Consider the following 13,821-nt stretch of genomic DNA (forward strand, 5'->3'; position numbering starts at 1 on the left):
AAAATCATTTTGTGCAAAAAATACATATTTCACTCCATTTAATATCCAAGGAATCTGGCAATTAAAATAAATTATGAGAGGTCAAAAATTAGGTGTCAACAACACCACTCTAACATCTAACCACTTGATAATTTCTTTGTTAACCACTTCTTGCATGGGAGGATTTAACCTCCTCTGATGCTCAACATTTGACACACATTCCTCATTAAGTTGACTTTTATGGGCGCAAATATTGGGAGGAATCCCTTGAATGTCAACAATAGACCAACCAATTGCCTTCTTGAATCTCCGCAATATCACCAACAATCTTTCAAATTGTTCTTCGGTTAACCGGACGGAAAAAATAACGGGCAAGGTGTTGTTAGGGTCAAGAAACTCATACCTCAAATGTGAAGGGAGAAGTTTGAGTTCCAAAGTAGGTGGTTCAATGATGGGTGGCTTTGTGGGAGTAGTTTCTCAGTTTTCCAAATCATGATCAAGTTTCTTGGGATTGTAGTTTTAAGAGCCCAAGCCTACCAAGGCATTTACCGTCTCCTCAAAATCTTAATAATTGTCCCCGTCATAATTCATCAACACCTCCGCCAAGACCTCACCAACCTATTCTTACTCAATGGCCGTTTCTACCACTTCATCAATTGTGTCAATCACCGACAGTGCACTCATATCCACTGATTGCTTCATTAATTTATAAATATGGAATGTGATTTCCTCATTGTTCATTCGGAATTTGAGGTCACCCCTTTCAACATCAACAAGAGCTCTCCCGATGGCTAGGAATGGTCGCCCCAAGATAATGGGGACCTCAAATTCAACCTCACAATCCAATATAACAAAGTCGGCCAAAATATGAAACGGTCCATCCTCACAAGAACATCAAAGAGAATACCAACCGGCCTCTTCACAGTTCGATCAGCCATTAGTAACCTCATTATTGTGGGTCGAGGAGTGCCCAAACCCAACTTGTTGAATATTGAAAGAAGCATTAAATTGATACTTGCACCAGGTTACACAAAGCTTTGGAAAATTTATACGCCCTAATGGTACATGGAATAGTAAAAGCTCTGGATTCTTTTTTCTTTTGTACTAAAGCCTTTGTAACGATGGAGCTATAATGATATGTAACATCCCCCGTTGCAAAGCTAGTTTGCTTGCTCTTTGTGACAAGATCTTTCATAAATTTAGCATAACTCGACATTTTTTCAAGGGCTTCCACCAACGGGATGTTGATGGAGAGTTTTTCCAATTTTTCAATGAACTTTATAAATTTTCCATCGCCCGCCTTCTTTGCAGGCCTTTGAGGATATGGATGAGGAGATTTTGGAACGGGCGTTAAAGCCCTTGGTACCTCCTCTACCGCTTCCTTGCCTTTTGAAGCTTCATCATTTTCAAACATTTCTTCAATAACAATGGGCTTTTCAATACTAGCCCGCTTCTTCTTTAATGTAACTTTGTCTTTAATAACCAAGGGCTCTTCAACAATTTCCTCATCATCATCAATCAAATTATCTTGTGCCAACTTTTCTTCCCCAATTGTCTTGCCACCCCTAGTAGTAATTGCATGGCATTTATGGTCACCATCATTCTTTAGGTTCGCAAACATATCACTAGGAAGTGTGCACTTTTGCCTTTGATTTAGGGTAGCAGAGTTTTGGCTAAGTTTTGATTCTTGTTTCTTGATGGAAGTTGAGTGAGAACTTACAACTTGCCCCATGCTTTTCATTTCATCTTTTGTTTCTTTGCAAAAAGAGTCGGCCGACTTAACCTTTTTCAACACTCTAGATAACATGTCCTCTAATTTTTAACTAGCAGGATCACTAGTGGATGGTTGGCTTGAGATTTGTTGATTCTCCTTGGGTGAGACATAAAGATTTGAGCTCCGATGAATGTTGCAATTTTTGTTGTAACTACCTTTATTGTTGTCCCGCCATTGTGAGTTTCCTTGATCTTTGTTCCAACCTTGATTCCCTTGGCCTTGCCTCCAAGGTCCTTGATTGGAACCTTGGTAGTTAAGTCGGGAACCCCTCGCTTCATTGTTGACAAAATTATCCTTTTCATCATATATTTGGAAGAATTGCTCACCTTGAGGGCCTCTTTCCCAAGACCCTACAACATTCACCCGTTTAGTGTTTCCTCCCAACACATGCTTTGTGAGAAGCTCCATCTGAGTGACCAACTTTGCCATTATTTCATCTCTTTCTTCTTCCTTCTTAATTGTTTCCCGAGACAATACCATTTTGGAAGGACCTCCACCAACTACTTCTGCCTCTCTAGTATGTCAGGCTTCATTGGTCTCGAACAATTTGTTGAGGAGAGCACTCACCACATCATAAGAATTGTCCATAACGGACCCCTCCGCAATATTATTAGCCACCGACTTGTTGACCGAGTCAAGTAACCAATAGAATGTTTGGAGAAGAACACTATCGGGCAACCCATGCTTTGGATAACTCTTGACATTCTTTTTAAATCGAGACCAAGCTTCATGTAGAGCCTCATTTGGAAGTTGACGAAAGTTGTTGATTTCGTCACGGAATTGCAATATCTGGATGAAGGGAAGAACTCCTTCAGGAAAGCTTGAGTCAATTCCGCCCAAGTAGTTATAAAGTTGTCCGGGAGATCATCCAACCATACATGTGATATTAAGCACAATCAATTTAACCTCAAGTTAATTATCCTATTAATAGCTCAAGTTATTAGATGAGGTTTAAAGCCCCAAGTCCTTGCTATTTACTCTTTTCCTAACCCTAACTTTCTTTTCCAAGCAAAGAAAAGGTAAGAAGGCACACTTAATGTTTGCAACCACTAAATGACATTAAAGCTTGAAGAGTAAATAGAGAACTATTAACTCACTTCATTAGAAATAAAATTTGTTTAATACATAAGTAAAGCAAGGTTCAATCCAAACTTTAACAATGTATACTTCCATAAACAAGGTTCAAGTATTGAAATGAAATCCTACATACTTAGATGTTCATTACAAAGCAAGAAATAAAAGACATGAAGTAAAGGTTCAAGAAAGTGCTCAACCAAATCTTCAAATCTTCAACCCCAAAGTGTGGTGTAGGAACCCTAGTCTCCAGAAATTGTGTTGAATGGCTAAAGATGATAATAATTTCTCCAAGTCTAGCTTTTGTAGTTCCCAATTTTTTTCAAATCCAAAAATAACAAATTAAGCCCCAGATTTCAGATATTGCAGATCTTCCCTTTTGTGCATTTTTTAGCCACTTTTTTCATTCTTCGTTTTAGCTCCTTTTTGCCTCATTTTCATTTGGTTTCGTCCCGATCACTTCTAAATCACATTGAACCTATAAAATGAAAGTAAACGACATTAAATACACTATTTTCTCAATCAAACTTAGCAAAAATCTAAGATTAAAGATGAGATAAGTTGGTATTTTATCAACTTATCAGGTCTCTCTCAAGAAAAGACATGTTGCAAGCCTCATGCCTGAACTGTTTTTCTGATTTCTTTCATTGGCCTTTCCGAAACACTTTGATACTATTCTTAGGTTTTCAAGTATCTCATAATCTCGTTACCCTCATGTGAGTCACATTTTTGGACTTGGTGCACCATCAAAGATTCTAAGCCCGAAACTAGTTTGATTCAAAATTACATATTTACGGGGCCTAATTGCATAAACACACGTCCTTCTACTAGTTCACTATGCTAGCCTAGCAGACAACAAAGTTGACGTAGTCATAAAGTGATGAGCCGGCCATATTTTTTTAGTGGTGGCTTACTACATTTTTATGCAGTTTTCTTGACAATTCTTATTATGCGATGCATGTCCTGTAATAACTCTGTAAGTGTTTTCATAATGATGTTTATGTATTATTTCAAACTTCGCCCCATTTGGGGTGTAAGGTGTTATTTATATTAAGGTCTGTTTTAGACTTGATTTTCATTGCATAACATACAAAGCATGTCTAAGTTATATAATTACTAGCCTCTGAAACGCATGTTGTGCGTGTACCTCATATCAATAAGCACAAATCTTTAAATATCACTTGAATAATATCAAAAATGTTCTTGAAATATAAAATATTTTTTTAGTAAAGTATCAGTTCCTAAAAAAGATTAATGTTAATCATATTCATCTAACTCAATAAACTAAGGAATCATGCCACCATAGAAATCTTAGTAAGCCTTATTGTAATGTTCAGCAAATGAGCGAGTGACACAGAACCCATTAATATTGTTGCTCTGAATAACACCACTCATGTCACTCTAACCTGGGTTGTCCAGTGTTTCATCATCTGTATCAATTTATAATACCCCAAAGGTGGTCCACTGCATAGAAACAGAAATTGTCACAATTATTACTAAAATATGAATTGGGTAAATTTTATTTTAACTTTCACAGTCCACAAAATATTAACAAGAAATCCCAAAAAGAGAAACAATCATAAAGTATTAGAATTGAAGGAAGGTCCTTCCTAATTAGGTATATATTGCTTTATTGCTTTAACTGTATTAGCGTTAGTATTTTGCTAGGAACACAATGTGACAGAAACCCGCAAGTTCTATTGTATTCATATTTGAAATATATACACATGTAGTCTCCGTACATCAAGAGGAATTAGGATTACAAGTCTAACAGTACCGGGATAGAAAATGCACAGAGAAAGAAATCTATACTAACTAGGATACTTTAATACTACCCTTGCGAACTAAAGGTGGGTCTTTCACCTTAAGTGTATCGCGTATGAATTGGAACCTAGCTGAAGCTAAATGCTTAGTGAGAATATCTACCAATTGATCTTTAGTGGAAATGAAACGAACATGAAGATCCTTTAGGGAAACCTTGTCTCGAACAAAGTGATAATTAATCTCCACATGCTTAGTCCGAGAGTGAAAAATAGAATTCAGAGATAGATAAGCAACACTAATATTGTCACACCAAAGAGTCGGAGCATGAGGAGGGTGAAATCCAAGTTCCGAAAGGAGAGATTGAGTCTATGTTAACTCTGCCGTTGTATCTGCCAAAGCTTTGTATTCCGACTCCTTCGATGATCAGGATACTGTGCGCTGCTTCTTAAAGGTCCAAGAGATGAGATTGTTTCCAAGGAAAATAGCAAATCCACCTGTGGACTTATGATCATCAATATTACCCGCCTAGTCGGCATCGGTGAATGCCTGTAAGTCGAGAGAAGAAGAGATAGAGATAACAAGTGACCTTGTCTTCGTGTGTTGAAGGTAGCGTAATAATCGTTTCACAACTAACCAGTTATTAATTGTTGGAAAGTGCATGAACTTACACACTTTGTTATGAAAACAGAATGTCCGGCCTTGTCAAAGTGAGATGAAGATAACCAATAATGTGATGATATAGTGTAGGATCATAGAATGCCGGACTATCCTTTTGATATAGCTTGGCATTGGTAGCCATTGGCGTGAGAAAAGGCTTGCAAGTGCTCATTCCCACTTTTTTCAACAAGCTGTTCATAACTTGAGATTGAGAGAGCTCCAAACCCGAAGAGGATCGCTTCATTTGAATGCCAAGAAAGAAGGTGAGATCACCCATAGCTCGAATAGAGAAGGCACGACCCAGTTGGTCTATAGTGGCAGCAAGGAATTTTTTGGAATTCGCTGTCAAAATAATATCGTCAACATATACAAGAAGATAAGCAATAATACCACCTGAGTTGTATATACAAACAGTGAGACACCCGTTTTAGAAGAAGAATAGCCAAGAGAAACCAAAAATTTGATTGCTTGAGTCCATATAAGGGTTTGTGTAGTTTGGAGACATAATGAGGTAACTACGGATGAGTGAAACCTTAAGGTTGAGACATGAACACATCTTCAGTGAGATCGCCATGTAAGAAGGTATTTTGAACATCTAACTGACGCAAAAGCCAATGTTACGAGACTGCCAAGGAGAGAATGATATGAATTGTCATGGGTTTCACAACTGGGCTGAGTGTTTCAGAGAAGTCATAGCCCTCAACCTGGTGAAAACTTTTTCTACAAGGCGAGTTTTATACCTTTCAATTACCCAGCAGAATTTTGTTTAACCAAAAACATCTATTTGCAGCCTAACACATCATGGACGATGATGGAGGACTAAGAGACCAAGTTTTATTTTTAAATATGGTTGTCATCTCAACAGCCATAACATCTCTCCATTCCTTGTGTTTGGTAGCTTCATTGTAAGAGGCGATGGTTGGGATGAAAAGGATAAGAAGTAAAGTGAGATGAAGGCGGTATATGCGTTGACATACGACAAGTAAAAGTAGTAGATGTTTTATTAGGAGGAAAAGTGACAGGTTGAGTGTCCAAGAGTACCAAGGGTGTTACAGGAATGTCATAGCAGAGAATTCATTTACCACTGGGACTGATGGAGGATAAGCTACTAATTATGTAGTCGATGGGGAATTTAAAGAAGATGCTACTGAAGTTGTACTTGAAGGAGAGTTACGCGCTTTCGGTGTGAAAAAGGATGCGGAAGTGGGCTGATAATTTTTGGGTAAACTAGATAGGAGTAACGATCGTGCATTGGAAGGAAGGGAAGTCTTTATCACGCCCTGAATTATGGCCTGGACGTAACACGACACTCGGCGTCTGACTTCATGTGATCGAGTGAATCACATGGCTTGCTGAATCACCATGGGACATGTGCTGTCGCAGAATATAAGTTAAAACATAAAAAGTCTGAATAAAGCATTTGATATCATAATAATACTGAAAATACTTCTAAAACATGAGTATGGAAGTAATTTGAAAACATGATAGTGTAGCACACAAGGCTGAACATAACTGAGTACCCAACATGACATACTGACTAGTCTATGAAACCTCTGACATCAGTTTGAATTACTGAACTGTTGGGACAAGGCCCCAACCATACCTTACTGTCTAACATGACATGACTACTGAAAAGTAAAGACAACACCTCGAAGGAAGTGGGGCTCACCAAATAGCTGATATGACGATGTCCTAATGAGCAGATCCGTCGTCCTGTAAATTAATGTCTGCATTGTGAAATGCAGGACTCGGGAAAAAGGGACGTTAGTACATTTGAATTATACTTGTATGTAAAGCAACTAAATAAATAAGCATGGCATATGAAATAATAGAGCTGAAACTGAAACTGTAAACTGAACAAGAACAAGAGTATCACGTGACATGAGTATAATATAACATGAGTAAATCATTTTTAAGTACATATATATCTGTGGGAGAGCCTTAGTATAACCGACAACATGAAGTCGCCACGTGAGGATGTAGAGTTTGGTACCCGACCAGACAAGCAGAGCAATCCCATACCTTTCCAGGATATGAAACATGAGCTTGGCATGAAAGGATCCAATCAATTGTCTGAAGGTGTCGTCCTAACTGAGCGGATCGACTTTTACCCTACGCTGGCATACGTAGTTTCAGGTTGTCTGAGCCTTCTCGGTACTCTGTAATACTCCCAAAATATGAACATGAATATAGGTGGCATCTGAGCCCATGGTTAGTAAAACATGACTTGTAAACACTTGTAGACATGATTTGTAAACACAACTTGTAACGTGACTTGTATGTATAATCTAACATGTATATAGATATATAATATAACTTGTATGAAACATGAAAACATGTAAAATCTGTAGAATAGAATAATATTGATTCGTGACCTGTAACCAAGACCCATGGAATTCAAAACAAGGGTGTTCATGAATTATGAACGGATTCATGGCAACAAAAATGATATTCATGAATACAAATAATGGAAACATGGTTGAACATGATGGTATACATATGTATAATCTTGCACCTAGGGTTCATCGTGAATTGAGATATAATTTTCCTTAATTCTGAGGAGAAAACGTGTTTCATGGATCACACGTGGTGTGGGGAAGAACAATGATGTTCCCCTACGTGGATGGAAGCCCTAAATACCTTATTAGCTCCAAAATTTGAAGGAAAAGTTTGAACCTTTGAAGAAGAACACAAGAATCTGAACTTGAAACCTTGAGAAACCCTAAGATTTTAGTCTAGAATCTTGTTAAATATCCATGTATAAGTGCTAGAATTACCTAGAGATACATGGAAGAGACTTACCTTGATGTGGGAGGATGAGGAGAGGATAGAAAAGTCATGCTAGGGCTTGGAGAATTGAAAAATGGAATAAAAATTCAGAAAAATGCGACTTTAATGAACCTCGGGGTTGTCTGCGTTGGCATCTGCATCGCAGATGGCCTTCTGCGGTCGCAGACGCTAACGTACTTTCGACAAAGAATGTTGGAAACTTTGGGATGGAAAATTTGGCCCAAATGCATTGGGAAATGCGTCCCAGATAGCCATCTGCGTCGTAGACACTTGTCTAGCGGACTGCTCTACGACACTAGTAAAATGGCCATAACGTTTTGTATAGATGTCTGTTTGACCTTCACAATATATGGATGGAAAGGTATTTCAAATTCCTACAACTTTTAATTAGGAAGTTTTCCCAAATTGCCAATAAATAAGGGGATTATTCTAACTTGAACTGAGGCCTTGTGCAAACTCACTTGAAAACATGCTTCGTAGAGTAGCTTCTGACATTGTTTTGTCCTAAGACTCTTTTACGACTTAATTAGGTTTCAAAACACTTCATAAACCTCCCATATTGGTTCTATTATATCACCATACTACAGGTCAAACCTTAGCCCAAAAGTACAGGATGTTACAATCGTAGCGGCATCGATGTTTTGTGACATAATGCAAGGGACTGAGAGAGATGGACGAGACGGCAAGCGAGAGGGGGGAGGGCTGAGGACGGACTGATTTGCAAATGGAAATATTGACTCTTTAAACTTGATGTTTCAGGTGATATACACTCGGCATGTGTGCCTATCGAGATACCTATAGGCATGATAATTGGAAACATAACCAAGAAAAACAAAGGGAGTGATACGATAATTAATTTTAGGCTTATTATAGGGCCTAAAATAGGGGTAACAGAGACATCTGAAGACTTTGAGGAACAAATAATCCGGTGAGCGATGAAAGAGCATCTCATAGGGTGATTTTCCACTGTTAATGGGAGTAGGAAGATGATTGATCAAGTAAACCGCGCATTCAAAGGCAAAGTGCCATTATTTTGACGGTGTAGATGTAATGACCCGTTTGTTTATTATTGCTTTTTAAGTCTTTTGACCCTTTTGCGAGCTTTTTTAGCTAACATTTGACCCAAGGGGACCTGTTACATGCTTCCCGAAGATTTTGGATATGATTTGGGTGATTTTATGGGAAATTTAGGCTTAAAGCGAAAAAGAGTTGACTCAAAGTTGACTTTTGGGTAAACAGACCTTTTTTGGGAATTTGTCGATTCCGAGAGGGTTGGATAGTCATTTAGAACTTGCGGGCATGTTTGGTTCAGTTCCCGATGCACTCGGGTGCATTTTGGGACTTGGGTTGGAAAGTTGATATTGGGCCATTGGGGTTGACTCGGTCAACGAGACCTCAGTTAGAAATTTTGAGTGCACGGGTGAATTTATAGCGTGTTTTTATATATATCCGCATATCTGGTTTGCGAGCAGATGATTTCGGATGAGTCTCGGGATTTCGGGAAGCTCATGCCAAAAATCAGAAAATCTGATGTCCAGTTCTTGTGCTATTCTTCACAATCGTAAAGAAGGGGGATGCGATCGAGCCAGCAAAAAAGGTGGGGCCTGGCGATCGAGTGGTAGGGGCTCGCAATAGCAAAGAGGCGCGTTGGTGAGAGGGGTGTAACGCGGTGCTTCATGATCGCGTGATGTTGGACTGTGATCGCGATGAGGGCACTGTAGCTCTGAGTTAAAAAAAAAACCCCTAGGATCCGAGAGTTCCTTCCATGTACCAATTTCTAAGTTATTAAGCTCGTTTGAGAGGAGACTCTAAGACGTTTTGATCATCGAAGTTTGAGGGTAAGTTCCCTAATCTTAATCTCTTTCATTTACCTTTTCTAAGTAAGAATTCATGATAGAAAATCCATAGAACTTGGAAGAATAAGAGAGGGTTTTGAGTTTCTTTCTTGAATAAGTTATTAATGATAAAACCTTGATTTGTTGGTGGATTAGGCTTGATTAAGTAGGGAATTGATGATTAGAACTATTATTGTATGATTCCTTCATAATTAGTTGCTAATTTATGGAATTGGGAGTTAGGGTTCATATCCAAATTTGGGGGTTTTCCAAGAATCCAAATTTGAGTAATTCATGAGTTATTCTAGCTTATAATTGATGGGAATTAATAACCTAGAGCATTAATTTCATGTTGAGACTTGTAGGTCCCTAATTTCCTCTTTCTAGTTTATAAACCCCATTCCATGGGTTGGGATTTGGGCCTTGAATAGGAGTAAGGTTTGAATAATGATTCTTCATGATTCTAATTTTCTAATCCGGTTATGACTAGACTTTCACTATCACGAGGCGCAAAGGAAAGGCAAGACTAAGGTTTGACTGTTGGAGATTTGTTGTTCGGCTTTTCAGGTAGGTTATGGTTTACCTTATGGTGAGACTTCGATTAGTGAAGCGTATGTTTAGATGATATTTTCGGAGAATGCATGTAAACCTTTAGGTATGAAGCTGGGTTGGATATTGCCTTAGGTTGGGCCTTGTTGAATGATTTGGGGGCTAGCCACCTGTTGCGTAATTGACTTATCTTGTTCTACTTACTTATTGGCTTGTTGCCACGTTGAGACATCGGATATTGGTGATTAGTGATATATCATGGCTATGATATTGTGGTACTTGATTGATATTCATATAAGAATTGTGATTCCGTTATGGCTTATTGTGTAGCCTTATTATTAGTATTACTTGTGTGCCATGTGTGGTACTGTTTGGGATTGAATTGGTTGTTGGTATTACATTGCATCGTATTCATACTCATTTCCATGATACATTGATATTGTATTGTTATGGTACTGATGATGATAACTGAGAGAGTGTAGCCTCTGAGGTCTTTGCCGAAAAGCGTAAAAGAGAGATGAGAGTCTGTGATCCTAGGTCGTTTACCGGAGCGGAATTGTAACACCCCGCATCTTGGAACTGAGTTTAAGCTCATATTATTAGAGTTCTAGTGGAAACATTGAAGGTTTGAACGTTTTGCGAAAATGGTTGATAGGCCTAGTTCGGGCAGCAATAACTCCTTGATCAGTTTGGAATTTTAGAAGGTACTATCAATGAAGTTGTAGTACGTAGAAATACCTTTCTAACGATATAAGGACCAAGCCAATCAGAGATCGGAGCAAGGAGATATGATCGTCTCAATATGGCTAATAGTAAGGCACTTGAAATCCTATAGAATCGGCTAAGTTTTGATACGTCTGCCTTCCAGTCAAATTTTATGAAAATCCGTTGAGAATTTGAGAAAACTTCCTTGATGAAAGTTGTATACCTTTGAAATAGATTTCCAACGGTATCTTACGGGGGTCAAACGGACATCTGTGCAAAGAGTTATGCTCATTTTACTGAAGCATGTTCACTGGAAATTCTGCCAGCGTAACGGTGATGTTACGGACCGTAACACGTGTTACGGGCCGTAACAGTGGACCGTAACGTACCGAAAATTTCCAGAACCTCACTGGAAATTTTCACCAAGTTACGGTCCGTACCTCATGTTACGGGACCGTAACAGTGACCGTATCTTGGTCCGTATGTACGTTTCGGGTCACCTGACTTCGGGAGGCCATAACCCTATCATAACTTGGGAATTTGGGAAAACTCAAAGAACGAAAGTTGTAGATAATGGAAATACATTTCCAACCATAGGTTGTGGGTTCACAGGCGACATCGGGATAGGGAGATATGGACGTTTTAAGACAGATAGGTCCCAACCCATTTTCAAGTTGGGTCAACCCATTTTCCCCTTGGTATATAAGGAAAATATTAACCCTAGCAGCCCATGTTTTTCTCCAAATTCAGATTTTAGAGAGAGGAAGTGAGAGAGAAGGGAAACTAGAGAGAGAAAGTAGAGAATCAACCAAGTTTAAGGCCCCGAATCCCAAAGCTCGTGAAGGATAAATTGTAGTACAAGTTGTTGTCGTCATTTTGAGCTAAAGATCGGACTTGGGGGTGTTGATTTCGTGATTACTACTCTTGAAAGGTAATGTTTCTACTCCCTAATCATTTATGGTTGTGAATTGATGAATTCTTGGGAGAATAATAATTGGGTTTGATGAAGAGAATTATATGAACTATGTTAGAGTTGTTGGATTGTTGACTTGGGATTGTTGTATTCATATGGTTGATGAAGAATGATGTTAATTACATCTAATTGATATTGTAGAATTAGCTAGAAGTAATAGAATGGGGATTGGGTGAAGAAAACACCATTAATGAGGGTTATAGAGCTTCATGCCCACTAAGTGTTTGATAAAATGCTTAGATGAACAAAACATGGACATTGTTGCTAATATAGAATCCCTATGGCTTGTATTGCTATAGATTGAAGTTGAAGGGATTGAAGGACATTGTGATACGCTCAAAAGCGGGAAGTAAGGTATGTAGAACTTCCATCCACATGTGGGAATCTCTATGTTCTTCCCCATGATACGTTTCGTAAAATCCATGAAGTTCAAATCCTAGGGCATTAAACCCAACATATTGGTAGCCCGTAATTATGTATTTATGTGCATGAATTTTGTATCTATATTCGTTATTGCATTCCTAATCTTCCATTACGGTTATTAGGAAATCCTAGCTTAATCCATGAATCATGAATTCTTCCTCATGTGTTCTCATTATGTTTATATGAAACTTTATGATTTCATCCAGCAAGTTACAAGCATGTTTTCAAGACAAGTATATATATATGATTTCGAACTATTGTTATTACTCATGAACGAAAAACATGTTTTGCAAGACTATGACAAGTTATCTTATGAAACTATACAAGCAAGTTATGATTCATGAAAACCATGTACAAGCAAGTTATGATTCATGAACACTATGTACAAGCAAGTTATGATTCATGATATACCATGGGCAGCAAGTGCCACTATTTTTCATGTTCATGTTTTGGGAGTTGCATTAATTACCGAGGAGGGCTTCAGATAGCCTGAAACTACGTAGCCACCGTAGGATGAGGATCGCTCCACCCATGTCCCGGACGATCTCTTATAATGATTGGATCATTTCATATTTTATCAAATCTCATGTTCCCTGGCAAGGACTGAGTGTTCTGCTGGCGGGACGCAAGCACCAGACCATGGATCGGTTATAAGTTATTGCTCTCCCTACTTATCATGTTTTACTCATGTTATATATATATATATATATATATGTACTCATGCTCATGCTCATGCTCATGTTCATGTCCAAGTTTTCAGTTCTTATCATGTTATTCCATGTCCCATGTTGTTTCTTCCGGTTGCTTTACATACCAGTACATTCAATGTGCTGACGTCCCCTTTTTATTGCCTGGGGGCCTGCATTTCACGATGCAGGTACTGATATACAGGACGACACATCTGCTCAGTAGGACAACATTCGTATCAGCTTATTGGTGAGCCCCATCTCATTCGGGGTTTAGTCAACTTTTATCTTATGATTAGTTATGCATCTAAAGGTGTCACGACCCGACTAGGGGCCGTGACGAGTACCCGATACTTGTACCGAGCACCCCTTATCTATCGTATTACCTGTACCTCTTAGCAAGCCGTGTAAACCGAGCCATTTTTTTTTCCTTGAACATAAACTAATAAACTCCGTTATTACCTTGTACAACAATATTAACATGCCAAAACACTATACATATATCTGTACCTGACTGACTGTACGTATCTCTCTACAAGCCTCTAGACATAGTACACTTATACATAGAAAGGGCGGGGGTGCTACCAATCCCGAATGTATATGCATAAAATA

General features: G+C 38.5%; 1 protein-coding gene across 1 annotated transcript; it reads right to left on the minus strand.

Annotated features, from left to right (window-relative positions):
* Nucleotides 1–982: 982 nt before the first annotated feature.
* On the minus strand, nucleotides 983–1,711 carry LOC132628477 (uncharacterized). Its single transcript, XM_060344254.1, has one exon. The coding sequence runs from the start codon at nucleotides 1,709–1,711 to the stop codon at nucleotides 983–985; it is 729 nt and encodes a 242-aa protein (XP_060200237.1).
* Nucleotides 1,712–13,821: the final 12,110 nt, after the last annotated feature.

This window comes from Lycium barbarum, chromosome 2 (assembly GCF_019175385.1).
Source record: "Lycium barbarum isolate Lr01 chromosome 2, ASM1917538v2, whole genome shotgun sequence".
In the NCBI taxonomy this organism is placed as follows: Eukaryota; Viridiplantae; Streptophyta; class Magnoliopsida; order Solanales; family Solanaceae; genus Lycium; species Lycium barbarum.

Bases quoted from the DNA above. Each gene is read 5' to 3' on its own strand.
- LOC132628477 (XM_060344254.1), bottom strand. From the start codon at position 1,711: ATGGGGCAAGTTGTAAGTTCTCACTCAACTTCCATCAAGAAACAAGAA.